The sequence below is a fragment of the Hippocampus guttulatus genome, chromosome 11, assembly GCF_054856545.1.
Source record: "Hippocampus guttulatus isolate MCC_2025c chromosome 11, RoL_Hgut_1.0, whole genome shotgun sequence".
NCBI lineage: Eukaryota > Metazoa > Chordata > Actinopteri > Syngnathiformes > Syngnathidae > Hippocampus > Hippocampus guttulatus.
Window position 1 is genome coordinate 14,920,900 of NC_141271.1, and position 17,352 is coordinate 14,938,251.

Genomic DNA, 17,352 nt, shown 5'->3' on the forward strand with positions numbered 1-17,352 from the left:
CTTTCAACGTAGGTGCAAATCACAACATTTACAAGCGCTGGACGACCCATCGGCTTGGACAGCAGGTTTTTATTTTGCTTCGGATCAGAAACACAGGTCATGTCCTGAGGGTGCTATGAGAAGAAATGCTATGAAAAATCCCCCTGAATGAGGTTACGTGGCGATGGGTGGGCAAACGAATATAAATTATGTTTGCGTCACCATGGCAACCGGCGTGTGTGAGGTCACATTTACAGGTATAACATCTTGGTGTGTGAATACTCCAGGACAAAGATTTTCAAAAGTGTGGGGTGCTGCAACTTAGGAAAAAGTAAAGAAAATTGATATTTTAAAACTTGCAACACGAATTTAGTTCAACCACTTTCAGTTTTAAGGATTTACAATGAGCGATGATTGGAGAGCGGCCATTTTATGTTTGAACTTTCCCACACTTAAGAACCCCCTGAATCCATGAGATTTAAACCAACAAAATCACAAAAAAAATCAAATAAAAAGGCACCGTGACTTTTTTTCCAACTCATATTTGTCTTTAATATGCACACGAGTTGAAAGCATCAATGAGCCACCTTAAAGAGAGAAGAGTTCAATCTAAAATTTATAAAAAGATAGAAACAATCAGAGGCCAAAACGCTGTCTGTTGCTTTTCTTCTAAGTATTCATTTAAAACAACTTTTTTTTTCTTTCAAGAGCAAGTAAAAATCTTGCAACAAACATAAGCTTGTATCCAATGGCGGGTACAAGACCAACATAATTGTTAATCTTTAAAGTGGCTCGGTCTAGTCTGCTAGTGCATTACTGTACACCCTCGCTCTAGAATTTTTGTTCTGTTATAAACAACTAGCACGCCCCCCTCCCCTATTCAAATCCCCCATCAGTTGCGAGCTCGCCTTCTCAGTAGTTAGCAGCCGACCAGAGGAGCATTTAAAATCTCGGGGGAGAGAGCATATCACCCCGACACCACTACGAAGAAAGGGAAAACGGTTTCAATTATTACTAACCAGCATGTCATGACAATTACATATGCAAGTCAAATATAACAAAAGAAATATTGCTTCAACAAGAGAAAAAAGAAAAAAAAAAGCCCCGGCAGCCATTTTTGACAGCGAGGTCCTCATTGTTGTCGTCCATACAACGTGTTAGCTGCGGCAGCTTTTTACAGGCTTCATGTCAATATACTTAGATATTTATATTCAATAGACGGCAAGGAGAGATACACATCACTTTTTTTTTTTTTTTTTTACAAGTGTTCAAATCAAGTGAGCGAGCCGGGCCAAGTGGTGAAGAAGTACTGTGAAGGTGCACCTTCCCCCTCCCCGAAGTCTCATTTAAATTTTTGTCTGTGAGCAATGAAGCCTGTTAACGAACGAGGCCGCACTGAAAGAGAAACAAAATAGCACTCCCAAAATGAAGTCTCGGTTGTGAGTCTTCAGAAATGACACAAGAAGAATGTCAAAATATAAACGAGTAATAAGCTGTCATTTTCTGAATAGTCGTGGTGACTTTATGATGAAAATGTGACGGGAACAAAGCAGATTCGATGTGGATAAATGTCACTTTTCTTTGAAAAAGCCCTACTGCTTCATGGGGAAAGAACATTGGAGATATTGGAATATTGCGACTTCTTCAGGATTTTCAAAAAAAAAGTTTTTGTTTTTTTTTTGGTAGCAAAGACATTTACCCCACCCATACTATTGCGACATTGTTTTTGTTTGGGCACTTGGCCACTTGATTCCTCCACCTAACATTCCAATATTACATTCAGGCTTTTAATTATTTTCTTTCTTTCCTAATACTGCAAATTTATTGTTATTGACATGAATGTTACACGGAAAAAGCTGAGAGAACAGTTCTCAGTTTTACTTGGAAAACGTTCCAAAGGGCTAAAATTGTCCCCCCCCCCCCCCCCCCAACATTACATTCTAGGTTTGCTCTCGCAGCCTTACAACTTTTTTCAGAATAATACAGCTTTCTTGTCATGACGTTTTGGCTAATTTTACATTCTTTTATAAGTTACAATGTTGTCAGACGAGTCCAAAAAGTCCTAATTTTCGTATTAAGAGAATATGACCAAAAAAAATTAAAATACAGGAAAAAGTTGTAGTCTCCCCCTCCCCCCAAAACAAAAACTTTTTCCTACATAACATTCAATTAATATTTGCAAATAACGTCATTCTAATAGTTTTTTTAACTAAACAATATTGCCTCGATTTTACTTCTTCATGTCATTATTTTACTTGAAGTCGTGACTTCATTGGAATAGTCGTAATATTAAGACGTCCATGATACATGGATTGTTGCTTTTACTTTTTTTCTCGTAAATTCAAACTTTAAAAAAAAATAGTTTTGTTGTCAAGACAGTTGTAATCATACAAGAAAAAAAAAAGTTGCAATGCGAAAAGCTACGACAAAGAAAAATTTACTCGTAAAAGGTTCATTAAAAACTTTTTCCGCATAACATTTCGACTTAATTGGTGAAACCGTAGTATTCTTGTGATGTTCCAACTTTTTATTTTCTCTTAACATAACTCCCTCTTTTGACTTGATGACTTTTTCCTAATTTTTTTCCTTTTTCAGTGGTCCTAACACTCCATCCTACTCATGAGACTGAAACATTGTGAAGGTCCAAACAAAAATGCAACTGGAAGCTCCAACTACAAGTAACCACATCATGAAATGAAACTTTAAAAAAAAGAAGTTTTAAACACACCCACACCCACACAATTAAATTCAGGTCGGTTTTAGCAAATTTTGGTGTTTCCGCCACCTCCCCTGCGGCCCCCAACTTAATAAAATTCACATTACAGGGGAATCATGAGCAAATAGGATGTCCAGTGCGGTCCAGTCCAGGGGGAGACGCTACCGTGGACACTTAGTCTCTCCAATTCCCAATGACCTCCTTCCCTTACTCTGCCAGGTCCTTTTCAGCAGGTACTTCAGTTTTTAACAGGAAGAAATAAAAATGATAGCAGTTACTTCACTTTTGGGGGGGGGGGGGGCTGGGGGACACACGATTGAATAATTCAATTAAGGTCACGTTAAAAAAAAAGTGACATCGTCAAGTCCATCTGCCACCATTAGAGCCCTTTCACCCTCAGTGGAGTGGGGAACGAAGATTGGGGAGGGGGGGGGGGGGATTAATCATGCCTTAGCTCTGCAATGGGTGACAGAGGATAACTTGGGGAGAGGAAGCTTGCAGGAACCCGTGTGACCCTAAAAATTGGTGTGTTTGTTTGCCAAGTGTGCGTTTGTGTGTGAGTGTGTCAAGAAACATGCGTAAAACAAAATCTGCAGTATTTCTCCCCCATTTGTGATATGATGGCTTCCAAACAGAAGTATGCACACTAATAGTCCAAACGTGTGTTTGTGAGAGAGAGTGAGAGTGTGCAAGAGAGTGAGAGAGAGTGAGAGAGAGAGATAGACTACCAACTAAAATGTGCTTGTGTACATTTTGGCAAACGCCCGTTTCATCCTTCGAGTTTTCTGCGTTGTGATATGTCAAAGCAAAAATCTTTGTGATGCAGGGTGCCAGATGGTGGTGAGGGGTAACAATCATTTAAAAAAAAAAAAAAAAAAAAAAAAGACAATCCCCACAGTGCAGATGTGGTGGTGGGGGCCCCGTACATCTCTCAGTGGTGATTGTGAGTATGTATCCATGTTGAAGTCAATCTTTCCATAGCAGGTTGCCAGATTAGAGGAGAAATGGATGAATGTCATTGTGGGGAGAAGGGGAGTGGAGATTAAAGAGTACCCGTGCAGCTGGTTGAAGCAAACATCCTGGCTTTTGCTTTTTTTTTTTTTTCCTTAGAAATTAAACTCCTTTGTTTGCATGTTGGAAGCGGGGTCAAAGTTGAAGGTTCCTCCTTGAGTGCTCTCTGGGATCAAACTGGAATCTTCATCGATCTAAAAAGAGGAGAGGAAAAGCCACAGTGAACTGCCATGCGATAGAAAAAAAAAAGAGTCCATTGTCTAAAATGCTGGTTTACACTTGACAGTCCTGTGAAATTTACTCAGCTTCCTTTGTAAACTGTCACAAGACACCACTTTTTTTGTTGCTGTGGTATTGAAAAATGATATGACAATCTGAGGTGGGCAACTAGTCATACAGCACCTATTTTTACATGAATGAACCCCAGAAGAAAAAAAAAAAGACATGTTACCAAGTGTGACTGCCTGGGTCGATAGACAAAAGAAAAGGAGCTGTATCAAAACACATCCACTTATTCGCATGCATGCTCATCAAAGGGCAACCTACGCAAAAGGCGCCGCCCGAATGACATCGCTTTTGTGTGACGCGTAGTAAAAGGACTATTTTACCCTTGTGATCGTTAAAACATCTTGTGGATCGTGTAAACGTGAAGCACGCGTCTCCAGACAGGGATAATATCTGCAGTTAGGAAGTATTTTAATTTGCTTCGCTGCAACACTGCAATCGTGACCATAGATCATCGTAGTAGATCATACAATAAAAAGTCATATAAAAAGTACAGCGCACTATGAAGGAGTGGACATTTCACTTCATTCAGTCACTGCCGAGTTAAACATTATGTCGTACATTTTATGCCGATGGCGTATTGAGCGGCGTACCAGAAACACGGATCGGATCCAGTTTTGCGTTTCTGCACAAGTGTCTGTGGATTCTGAAGGCTTTGTGTGAACTTACGTCATCTCCTGAAAAGTACTGATCAATAATCTCAAAGGCGAGTTTGTAGATGTCCTCGTTTTCATGTTGCTGCAAGTTTTCAATCTTCTCCAAACCTGAGAAATTGGGAGGGGGAAAAAAAAGATGATATCAGTTTGAAAAAGCAAAAGGAAAAGCAAAACAACGGCACCCCACACACCCCCGCACTCCTCGATGATCTCGGCGATGCTGCTGGCTTCGTCGCCTGCCATGATGAGAATGTTCTTGAGGCCGTCCAGGACGACCTGCACGACCTGGGGGTCTTTCACCAGCATCAGGTTACAGAATGGAGGGATGACGTTCTTCTCCACCAGGTACTCCACCTACACAAACACACCACAGCCATACTAAGAATGACACCTCATGTGCTTCCAAGAGCTGGAAGGTCAGGCAACAAAGCCTATTAAGTGCTCCTTGATCAGTGGCTTATTTAAAAAAATAAAATAAAATAAAACAAGTTTAACAAGTACTACTTCCACGTTGACATGGTGATGCACCATCATAAAGACACTCACCTGGTCTTTCCTTCCACTGATGGTGAGGTTGCTGATGGCCCACGCTGCCTCCTTCTGAGTGCCAAAGTCCCCCTGCAGAGAGGCAAGCGGTCACTATGATGGTGGTTATTGCCATCACACAGGCCCCAGGCCCAGTTGACACAGAGGGCAATCTGTACGATATAGCAATCCTAGTCCCATCTAATGAAGGAATTTGGAAGAGAACAAAAGACCTTGGCCAGTTGGTGAATGATCATGGGGATGAGTCCAGCATCAATCACAGCTTGCACCTGCTGCTGGTTCCCAGCTGTAATGTTGGACAGGAACCACACAGCTTCCTACAAATCCCAATAAATAAATAAAAAATGAAAGGGAATTCTTAAGTACAAACAATAACTCATAGGTACAGACACAATCACTATCTAATGTCAGAGCGTGTGACTACCATTCCGAGTTTTTGTAAAGTCAACGTCTGCACTGGTATTCCAAGCCTATTATTGACTCAAGCCTTGATTCAGTGGCAATTACCATGAGAAATTGCAGCTGCCTTTGGCAGTTTGTACATGTTGAACATTAACTCTTTCAGGGACGGCGGTTACTACAGTGGACAGCTTATCATATTATCAGGTTCCAGGGGGCATGAAAGGGTTAAAGAGTCATGAGGTCTTAATAAAAATGTACTGATCGCATTTTTGAGCACCTAATTTTGAGTCAAGTCATTTGATTTGTAGTTTATTATATAACCCCTGGCAACAATTATACGGAATCACCAGTCTCTGTTCATGTAGTTGTTTAATCTTGTAGGGAGAAAAAGCAGATCACAGACGTGACACAAAACTAAAGTCGTTTCAAATGGCAAGTTTCTGGCTTGTAAGAAACATGACGAAATCAAGAAAAAAAAAAGCGGTGGTAATTCACGGTTCCTTGTTTCGACCAAACAGAGAGGGGGGAAAAAAAATATGGAAAGATAATGGGGACAGTTAGCTCTGAGAACAGATTAAGGTGATTTTAATTTTCCATGGGGACAAATGTTTTGAAACTAAACTAACTTTCATGTCAAATTGGCATTCCAGAGCGTCTCGCATACAGGTACAATGACATGGTAACAATCAGTCGTGTGAAAGAAAAGCGTATATGATGTTGTGTCCATGCTCGTGGTACCTTATTGATTTTTTCTTTCGGGTGTGTGAGCAAGTTCGGAAAATATCTCAGGACCTCGCAGTTGAGAACAACTTGCGTCTGCTCGTCAGTGCCAGTTACGATGTTTCCCACTGCCCGCAGAGCCGCCGTCTACGTGTTGGGACACAACAAGGGCAATATTTATGAATCACATTATCAGGAAGATTCATTTGTTCATCCGAGTCCAGAGTCTCACCTGCACTTTCACCTCCTGGTGGCTGAGGAGAGGCACAAGAAGTGGAACCACACCAGAGTCAATGACCATCTGGATCTGCTCATTTCCACCGTCCGTTAGGTAGGATAACGCCCAAACTGTGTCAACGAGGATCTAAATGCACAAAATGTCGATCAAAAAGTTATAAACCGGCATAAGGATTTTTTAAAATTCCTTTAATCCAAAAAAATAGATAAATCAGTCCATTTTCAAAGAGGACTTGGGAAATCGGATATTTACTATTGAGGAGATGAAATTTTGAGCAATTTGGAGACATTTAAATTTAAAAAGGTATCCTAAAGATTTATCTATTATCAAAAATAGTGATTAAGTTGATAATTGATTAGTTGCTGATTTATCAATCGCCGTACATCTAACATAGTGCCTTGAGATCCAGGTTTAATTTGTATCATGACCATCCTTGTAACTCAAACACTTTTATCCCAATCCATCTTTTCCACTTGAATTGTATAGAAACACCATTTATCCATTTCCGCCTTCAGCCCCCCCAACCAAATAAACCCTACACAATATTGTTGCAATGTGTATTTTGATTCAAAATATAGCACTGTGTAATACTGAACTTTATAAACCCAAAAAGTACTATCAAATAGAATTTAAAAAATTTGTTTTGTCACAAAGCATCCATCAATTGAATGCCGCTCCTTCTAGTGGGCCCTCCTTGGCCACGTGGGGGCAGTATAAGACGGATAGAATGTTCACAGAGGTGTTTTGAACCTCATTTGAGTCCTCGCTGTGTCCAGATTCGCAGGCTGGGTCTTCCAAAGGCCGCATTTTTGGGCCGCGATGATGCCACTTCTGGGGCGACCCAAACGCATGTGGTGTCCAAATTCATATCAAGCCTGTCCAAATTCGTTAATGCGGTACATAGAGGCTACATGGGGCAATTATCTTTCTAGAATTTGGAAATCACATGCCACGCCGCAAGTGACGTCATGCGACCGAAAATGCGGCCTTCGGAGGACCCAGCCTGTCTCGAGCTCAATGCCTCTCTAAACTCATTTGTACTGCATTATTAGTAGTCTTTATATACAGAGGATAAAGGACACTGTCTTTGTAAATGTTGCTCCACGCTTTGTTTTTAAGACGCTGCAACATCGATGCTAATTTGCGTAATATTAACCTAACACATCGACAGGCCAAGCTACGTTTATTTTAAATACACATGGTGTAATTATCTGTATTTGATGTTTATTTTGAAAATAACCTTCAACTTGGAGTGGCAATAAACAGTTTGAATTTTTTTTTGGGGGGGGGGGGGCTTAAAAATTCTTCACTCCTTTAAAGCGAGTACTTTGAAGTGAGTTGAGGTCACTGCCACCATACAGCAATTGTATATTACATTTGAACTCGCAAGTCAGAGACAGATAAATAAGCAATAAAAATAAAAATAAAAAACAAGAAAAAAATGACATCGGCCCAATGAGAGCTAGTATCACAGAAAAATTCAGGTCATGTGATATATAATCTGGACATTGGAATGAAACCATGCTTTGCTTGATACTTACATTTATATCTGTGTGATGGATTAGCACACAGAGGGCAGGCAAAATCTGTGTGGGAGGGGCGGGGGGGAGAGAAAGAAGAGCAGGTTTGGTGTGGGCTCAATGAAGGAATCGTCATCGTTTCATCAAAATGAAGGAAAAACAAGACAGAGAAAGAGAACGTAGCTGTGAAGAGTCAGCCTTCAATGCTGCAACAATCCTCTCCCGGGGTGGGACACGGCAGACTCTGTGTGACTCATTCAAGCATCTTACCTCTTGCACCGTCTCCATGGGAGGGGGCGGGTCCTTATTGCGGCAGAGGTTGACGATGACCCACGTGACGTTGCGCAGAAAGGTGATGGGGATGGAGGGGTCAATGAAAGACAGCAGTGGCTTGACCACACCCAGGGAGATGACATAGTCCCGGCACTGTGGCCCATCACCTGGGCGGTAAAGGTGCAAAGGTCACTCAATGTCAAGTTGAACTGTTTAGTCTGTAAGGGTAACTAATGGAAGAGGTTTGGTGTTCTGTAAGTACAGATTTTCTTTATCCTTATCCTCCATAGAAATAAAACAAACTTGAATGTTGTTCAAAGACAAAAGGGTCAAGCAGGCAGAACGAAATGTTTCCATTCTCCAATGAAATGTGTGCAACTCCACAACCGATTTGCAAGTGTAGGGAAGCCATTTTTTAGGAACTTTTGTACTTGAGACATTCATTCACAAAGTTTGTACAAAATATGACAAATGTGCTACATAAAACGGAATTACATCCAAATATTTTTGAAACTTTCATGTGTTATATAAAATAAGTATTAAATGATTAATTGTTGCTTACATTGTAGCAACAATTATTTTAGCTTTTTTCTTAAATTCCATTAATAGAATTGGGCTAAAAATATTACTTATACTTGTGGAATGCATTCACAAAAGAATAAAAAAAATACTCAAATACAAGAGTCAAAAAGGTATTGATTTTCATTTTTGCACGTGCAGTCCACTGACCTATAATGTTTCCCAGAGCCCAAACAGCTTGTTCACATACGTTCTGATGATGAGAGCGGAGCAGTCGCAAGAACAACGGCACTGCATCTGAAAACAAACACATCAACCCTGAGCGCTCGGAATGACAAAAGATTTACAATCATCTCGCACAAGCCAAAATAAAAAGAGCAAAAACAAATACAACGGAAAGTCACAGCAATCAATCAGTCAATTAATTTAGTAATGCATTATTAGGTGTGTGGCCTCATATTGTCTACAACAGTGTCTGTGCTCAATTATGTTATATCTGGCTTGCTACTTTAATGTGAAAAGGTTTTGTTGAACAAATTCTCGAATATAAATATCTGTCAAATCAAAACGTAAGTTTGCCGGGTAGTCTGCGGGCAAACACAAATAGCTGGGGAACACAGAGGAGGGGGTGGGGGGGGGGGGGGGGGGGGTGTCGGGTCAACTTACTGGATTTAACCACAGCTTGAGTCTGCGCTGACGTCCCGGAGGCAATGTTGGTCAGGGCCCAAGCTGCCTCGAACTGAAGAGAGGGGCTGTGGGACATCAACAGAAACAGTTAGAGGGGATATTCGGCATGTGAGAAACAAGAGGGAGGGAGGGAGGCAGTGGGGGGGACAAAAGGCAGACTTAGTGCGCCAAAAGTGTTGTGATATGCAAACAAGCAATCCTTGCATTGTCTAAAGTAACAGCAACGGGTGCTCCGTGTTAACATGACACTAGTCGGGTTGCCACTCCTCCTCCAAATTCCTCCAGTCCAGCGAATTCATCCGTTCAGCCACAGCGAACACGAGGTCCTGGGAATTCTGGACCTCCGAGAGGCAGGAATGCTGTTATATTTGGCTTGGTCCTGCCAAATGGCCGCCGCGTTTCCTCACCACTCACACATACGGTAAGAGCTCAGAATGACTTAAAATGTTTCAAACTCACTTGTCATCTCTTTCCAGGCAATTGACTAAAATAGGCAGGATGCCAGACTTTATCAAGTCATCGATGGGGGGGTTTCTGTCGCTGGAGAGCAATTTCCTGACAAACGAGAAACACGCTCGTGTTAAAAATTAACTTGGATCACAACATGTATTCGCACATCGGTGTGTGGGTGAATGAGAGTGTGCGTGTGCGTGTGTGTGTGTGAGAGAGAATTTGTCACCTAGCCGCCTGGACAGCGCTGAGCTGGATGACTGCATTGTCACTGGTGGCATTCTGAGAGCCAGAGGAAAGAAGAGCGGCATCACTGATAGCTCAGGCATCTCAGGTGTACATTTGCGACTAAAGTAGGGTTGCCCTTACCTGTAAGATGGCATCAAGCGTCACATTTTGCTGGGGGGGAACAAAAATGATATTAGAGCAGAGATTCCCCAAGTGTGGTGCGTACCTGGGCATACACTGATCTGTTGTTTAACTCTCATGCAAACATGCATTGCGTTGTACTTTTTAGGGCACAGGTGTCAAACCCAAAGCCCGAGGGCCACATCTGGCCCGCCACATCATTTTATGTGGCCCGCGAAAGCAAATCAAACATGTCAACTTGCATGATGCTTGATAAAATAGCTACTAAAATTTTAAATTCTTTATGTGATAAATAAGAGAAATATTGTCAGCATTTTCTTGTTACCAAACCCCCATTACAGTAACTTAAACAATAGTTGAACGAACCGTTATTATTGACTTTTTATGTAGTTTCGGTCATAACAGCCCTCCAATGGAAATGGTCACTAAAATGTGGCCCACGACAAAAATGAGTTTGATACTCCTGTTTTAGGGTGTATGTGCAGGGGACAGGGGGTGCGTCAACTATGGATGTTGATATTCATAATGTTTAAAAGGCGATATTGTAAAAGAGGGCATTTATTTTTTTAATGGGGGGGGGGGGGGGCGGGATGTACGTTGTCAACCCCGTTTCAATTTTTTTGTATGGGGTAGAAAAATGTCACAGCCCTTTATGTTCATCGTTAGACGGCAAACTGGTGGACCCGGAATCAACAGTGCCTCTGCTGGTTGCTGCAATCAATCAGTGCAGTCCGTTTGCCTCAATTGCTTCGCAAGGCAACTCATCAACGACGAATTCCACGTCACCGACAACAGATCATCGTTTACCCCTTTGAAATCGGAGTCCACGTCAGAGTCCTCCAGACTCTCCTCTTGTGGGACGTTTCTCTTCTTCAGTAGGTGTTCGTCTCGTTTGTTCTGGCAAGAGGAGCAGAAGAAGTCATGAAAGGACGAGCGAGGGGGGGGGGGGCGCCTTAATGCATCCATCAATTCTTAAAAGCCACAGTGAAAATGCAGGCCGTCCTCAAAGATTTGTTTTCCTTTGGGTACACGAGGCATCCCAATTGGAAGTTCCAAAAATATGAGCCTGCATCTTAAGCAACAGAGTTAACACACACCGACTGTGAATGTATACACACACACTCTTGGTAGGAGGAGATTCCCTTGGCCTGCATTCTCAAGCATCATGCCGCTGTGCGTCAGTGATGACTAATCAGCCCACTGCACTGTTTTGCTCCTGACCCGATCCGGCTCTGTGGTATGTGCGAGACGCCAGACCACCAGAGCACTGCTCACCCGTGATGCTTTAACATTGCAGCCTTTTGCCCGTGAGCTCCACACGCCTGCTAAAAGTTAAGTCTAACACACGCTGTCAATACGCAATTACTTGTGACACCCTTTTACCTTCTTTGGTCATTTGTGTGCGTGTCTCACCTTTCTCAACTCCACTGTCACCTCATTCCGATGCCTTCGCATAGTCTGTAAGGAAGGGGGGAAAAAAGAGTTTAGGAGGGGCGGGAATTTTTTTTTAAATCACTTGAAGTGAACTCAAAGTGGATAGGAAGTGCTCTGCATTTCTACATTTGCATGCAAACCTATCAGTCGACCCGTTTAACCACCAGGTGATGCCAGAAACACAAAACCCCCTCAACCTTCACCCTATCCAGGTGTTGGCCAACTTTATGAGCCTCAATTAACTTATTACTACTACTCATTGTGGCCTTTTGAATTGAACACAAAGTGGATCTACTCACAAGAAGGCATGACTTATTCTATTGTGTAAATGGCAACATGTCAATAAAGTGGTTCATTGTACCTTCCGACATCTACAAGAAGACAATTTCATTGCTCTAACAATCAGTGTACGTCACTGGCATAGATAGATGAACAAAGATATCTGTCATGAATAAACCACAACTTTCTGACAAATTAAGTGAAATTTAACAATCAGTCATGGCACCCTGGTTGGAAATGATGACCCGATATTGTTCAGTGGAGCGAGTAATTTTCAACAAAACAATTTGGCCAAGTGAAGTATTGCAGCTGAGGAATATTTCTAAGCTTTTCGTGGCGAACGTGGATCTAAACAAGCATAGTTTGGGGATTCTTGTGGGTCAACTTTTAAATTTATCAGCGAGAGGCCCCGGACAAACACGTGAGAGCGAGCGCTCGTTATAGAACAGAAGTGAAGAGAGACAAGTTGGAGTAATTGCTGTATTTGTGCATCTGTTGGCGGTTGCCGTTTGGGACCTTGTGACTCTTTCAAAGGGTTCATGTTGCCTTCCCAAATAGCCCCTTGCATAATGTCCTCACTGTCCAAGTTAAGGAGGCGTCTCGCCACAAACCAAGGCATATGAGACTAAATTAATTGACGGGCGATAAAATAGACAATGAAAACAAACAATTTATACGTCAGTATTTGGACCGCAGACCTTATTCAATTAGTTTGCAACTATTAGGTCAGCTCAAATGAAACTGTTGACGTTATTTTTAATGACGTAAGTTCAGTACAGTTGTACAGAGACAATTGTCTGAGGTTGAGAGGGTAGCCCTGAACAAATCATGAGTAAGACAAATTCAATCATCAAACGTGGCTGAAATCTGTCAATTTAACAGAAAACTGCAACAAAACGTACTATTTCCCATTATAGTACCACAGTTATCACTGGTGATACTTGATCATAAACGGTAGCATTCAGCTCGATTCTGCGCGTCCTTGCAATTTCTTTGGTTCAACTAGATAACAGATTTCGTCAGAATCAATCATCTAAATAATCTGAGTAACATCGCGCCGCACTGAACGCATCAGTCACAACAACAAAAAAACGCTGCAAGGAAACCAACAGCAAGAGTTGGGAACTCCAGTTCCTCGAGAGCCATGTCCTGCCTGTTTTAGATCCGTCTTTACTTCAACATACGCGATTCAAGTGATCAGCTCATCAACAAGCTCTGTAGAGGCCTGAAACGATTTTTTTTTTTTTGCCAGGGAAAACGCAGTCATGGCGCGGCGTCATGTCAAATCGAGTAGGCATAATGCAGTGAAATGCTTTGGAAAGGCGGGCCGCAATCTGTCGACCTGGTGCTAACTGTTGAGGTGTGGATGGTTCGTAAAAGTGCTCTCGTGTTCACCTAAAAAGCTGCAGTAGGAGGCAGGAAGCATGAGTGATGAAAGGGAATTAAGCCTAACGACATATTTGAGAGGCTCACAAAGTGACCTGTACTGTAATAGATAGGACTGGATTGTACACAACACTGCATTCATGGTAGCGTAGCTCGCCGAAATTGTTCATGGTCTCTTGCGATGGAATTTACGCGGGCAATGATAAGATTGCATTTTAGATTACTGACGTTCGCAAACACGATGAAATATAAGCTCTGCATGTATATTTAGATTTTTCTCTGAATGTGCATGTAAAAATTGGGTCAGATAAGCCTACTGGTAAATAAATAAATCAATAAAAAACCATATTAATAATTCATCCAGCCCTAATCTGAGTCATCCATTTAAATCAGGGATATTTTGATGCAGCCCATTGTTGCAATTGTAAAAACACATAAAACTACGAGGAACTGTTGGAAAAAAAAAAAAAAAGGCCCTCAAAACATAGGAAAGAAAGGTTTCAGAAAACATGCTGCAACAGAGAAGCTACACATCCAGGATGCCTGAAATAGCATCAAGAATGCATTGGCAAAGTCCATCTGTCAGGGCAGCCATGTGCTCGTTCCACCGACTTCCAAACACATTCAAAACAAGCACCGAGTGGACGTTGAACTGCGAGTTCTCGGCTGAGTGGATTGGGTGAAGGCTGGTTTTGTATGCGCTGTCCTGCACAAGGATTATCTCAGGATTACTAATAGATCAGGAAGCAGCGGGAGTCGTGCCATTTCTTCATAAATATTGTCATTTTGATTAATCATATTTATTATTGTGTCATCCAGTTTCATCCTAGAACAACCCTAATGTGGGTAAACATTTTAAATCCTGGTTGTTTTGAATAAAGCAGGTAGGTGCATATAGATATGCATCTGTCATAACTGGCTGTGGGAAGTGGTCGGTCAATGAGCCATAGTCATTAATCGCACGTTTCAGTAGCCATGGAACCACCATGTTTCACTGCTTTCGTGTTATTCAGCTTGCCACTGTACAGTGCATGCGTTGTAAAGTCAAACAGCATTTCGCACATTTATTGTTGACACCCCTCCCCTCAAAAACTTGTAGCTAAGTAAGATACATTTTCAAATCTAGAAGCACCTCTTTAATATATTTTCTTCCTATGCTTCAGCCAAATGTGATGTAAATTGGTGACATGAGTCTATCCTTGCACACGTTTTTGGTTTTATTCCATCCATCCATCCATCCATCTTCTACCGCTTATCCGGGGCCGGGTCGCGGGGGCAACAGCTTTAGCAGGGAAGCCCAGACTTCCCTCTCCCTAGCTACTTCTTCCAGCTCTCCCCGGGGGATCCCGAGGCGTTCCCAGGCCAGCTGGGTGACATAGTCACTCCAGCGTGTCCTGGGTCTTCCCCGGGGTCTCCTCCCGGTGGGACATGCCCGGAACACCTCACCAGGGAGGCGTTCAGGAGGCATCCGAATCAGATGCCCAAGCCACCTCATCTGGCTCCTCTCGATGTGGAGGAGAAGCGGCTCGACTCTGAGCCCCTCCCGGATGACCGAGCTTCTCACCTTATCTCTAAGGGAGAGCCCGGACACCCTGCGGAGAAAACTCATTTCGGCCGCTTGTATCCGGTTTTATTTGCCTTTGTAATTTAATGCCACTATGTCACATACTTTGCTTCCCATACAAATTTAAAGAATTTTATCAAATACAAATGCCTCTTAACTGTGCTAGATTTATTCCTACCTATAGAGCTTGGCGATATGGTTGAAAAGTGTATCCCTATAAGTATTTCATATCACTCCATGTCAATGTATATTGAATATTTTCCTTTTTTTAACTCTTCAAATTAAGAACCTGGAGGGAAAAGGCTGAATGTAGGTAATTTTATTTTTAAATGTAATATTTAACCTTACATAAGAGCTTAAAACAACTCTGACAAAGTTAAGAGGTCAATTTCAAGATTAGACATATGTCATTTTAAAGATAATGTACTTTAGTACGGCTGGGTGAATCACAATGCACGCATTTCATATTAGTCTAAATTAGTCTCCTATTTAAAATAAGAAAAAAAACACAACTAAAAACAATTAAATTGATTGAAGACAAAAATTTAACAACACACAACTGCCAAGAAGAAAACAAATCTAAATATCTGGCAGTAAAACACGTTTTTTTCCCCTCCAAATTTCCTCTACGATCGGGCTTGCTTGCTATTTTTTTTTAAACCGATACTATAGTGATTGAGTGGCTAGCAACCAGTTCGGTGTCTATCAGACCTACTGCCCGAAGGTATAGGCTCCAGCACGCTCGCCACCCTCGTGAGCATAAGAACTCTGGATGGTATTAAATTATTTTGCCCAGCCTTACCTACAGCCTACGTATTGTATAACTTATGGACTGTTTTTTTTCTTGTCTCTTAATGTATTTGTTTAATGCATTTTGAGCGCTTAATTAAATAACATCACCTGACCGCCATCTGTACACTCTTATTGGGTCTTGACCAGTATATACATTGTCTGTTTTTTCCTCGGCCTTTTTAAAAATACTTTGGACACAAGGCGATGGAAGTTATGAAAGTGTGAATCTGATTCAACAAAAAAGGTCCCACCCTAAACTCTTGACCGCCATTGACCTGGCATTTTTCTTCATATTTGTCCCACAAGAATGATACATCCCGGAATCACCGTTACAATATTTTCCAAAACCATCAATCTTATTGTTTACACATATCCACGCATGATGAGTAATACTTGGTACTTATTCAGGATATCTATTCTCGGTATTTAATATGAATAAACGTGAGTGTGAATGTTACCGTAGCGTCACAACATGTGATTAATGCTTAATCCCGAGCCTCGCTTTAGCTAGCTCACCTGGCTAACGCATAAGGAGGGGCGCTTTAGGATTTTTACCATCAGGTTGTTTGCAGTTCGAACAACGCCCAGGACAAATATATGCAAGCATGCCGATGAAATGTTCGGAAATCGAGCCATTCGGCAGTAAACGGGGCGAGTTTGAGGATCATTCCACCGGCCCAGGCCCGCCCTTCGAGCGAGCCGCCGGTGTCCAGCCTCCTAGCCAGCAGCGTTAGCCGCCGCTGACAGCTACCTCCATCGCCAAGCCAACATTTGCTCAAATACATCCAAATATGTCGTCATTTCCACTCCGCATCAACACTACCAGCTCGGCAATGATAGTCCTACTCGGTGGAAAGGTGTAAAAATGTCCAAGTGGGATCACTTTTGACAGCGAACTCCACATGTTAGCAGAGATTAGCTCGCTTGGAGCTGTAGCCGGGGCCAGGCTGCTGTTGCTGCTATTGCTGCTGTTGCTGCTCCTTCGTCCTCGTCCACCTCTTCCTCTTCCTCCTCCTCCTCGGAGCGAGGCCCAAAGAGAACGGCTCAAAAACGACCCAAATGACCCACGAAGTCGTCGCACGGACTCGCCGGCTCACCTCGATATCGCGCCCCTTGTTCTTAAAGCTCTTGATGCGGTGGTTTTCCAAGCCGGCGTTGTCTGCCATGGCTGTGTGCGTAAGTGTAGAGGTGGGAGGGGGGGAGTTGTCTTCTGTTACTCCGGATAAGGGGATCTCCTCCTTGCGAGATGAGGCTCAAGCACCGCAGCTCGTGTCCGGCTGATGCTCCTGCTGCTGCTGAGCTCCAGAATGCGGGGCGGGCGGCGACGTCACAAGTGACATGGCGGAAGTAGGCGCGGTTACGAAGTTTGACGCCGTGATGCTTTCAAACGCTTCAGGTAAAAAGACAACTTTTCATTGGACAAAAAATAGAATATTGTACACATTTTACTTTACTGACTAAAAGTAATTTCCCTAGTAGGTTATTAAAATGTTATTTTTAATAATTATTAGTTATTTTGCCCGTGA

At 42.3% G+C, this 17,352-nt stretch overlaps 1 protein-coding gene across 1 annotated transcript; it reads right to left on the minus strand.

The window, feature by feature from the left end:
• Positions 1 to 49: 49 nt before the first annotated feature.
• Positions 50 to 17,119, minus strand: LOC147198283 (importin subunit alpha-4). The gene is made up of 17 exons (XM_086123458.1): positions 16,924 to 17,119; positions 11,785 to 11,829; positions 11,179 to 11,268; positions 10,372 to 10,401; positions 10,232 to 10,284; positions 10,012 to 10,107; positions 9,532 to 9,617; positions 9,076 to 9,162; positions 8,344 to 8,513; positions 8,095 to 8,139; positions 6,548 to 6,679; positions 6,334 to 6,462; positions 5,406 to 5,510; positions 5,194 to 5,265; positions 4,839 to 5,001; positions 4,661 to 4,755; positions 50 to 3,900 (listed from the first exon to the last, which is right to left on the minus strand). Exons 1-17 carry the CDS (start codon positions 16,990 to 16,992, stop codon positions 3,802 to 3,804), a joined length of 1,566 nt encoding a protein of 521 aa, XP_085979584.1. The 5' UTR covers positions 16,993 to 17,119; the 3' UTR covers positions 50 to 3,801.
• Positions 17,120 to 17,352: the final 233 nt, after the last annotated feature.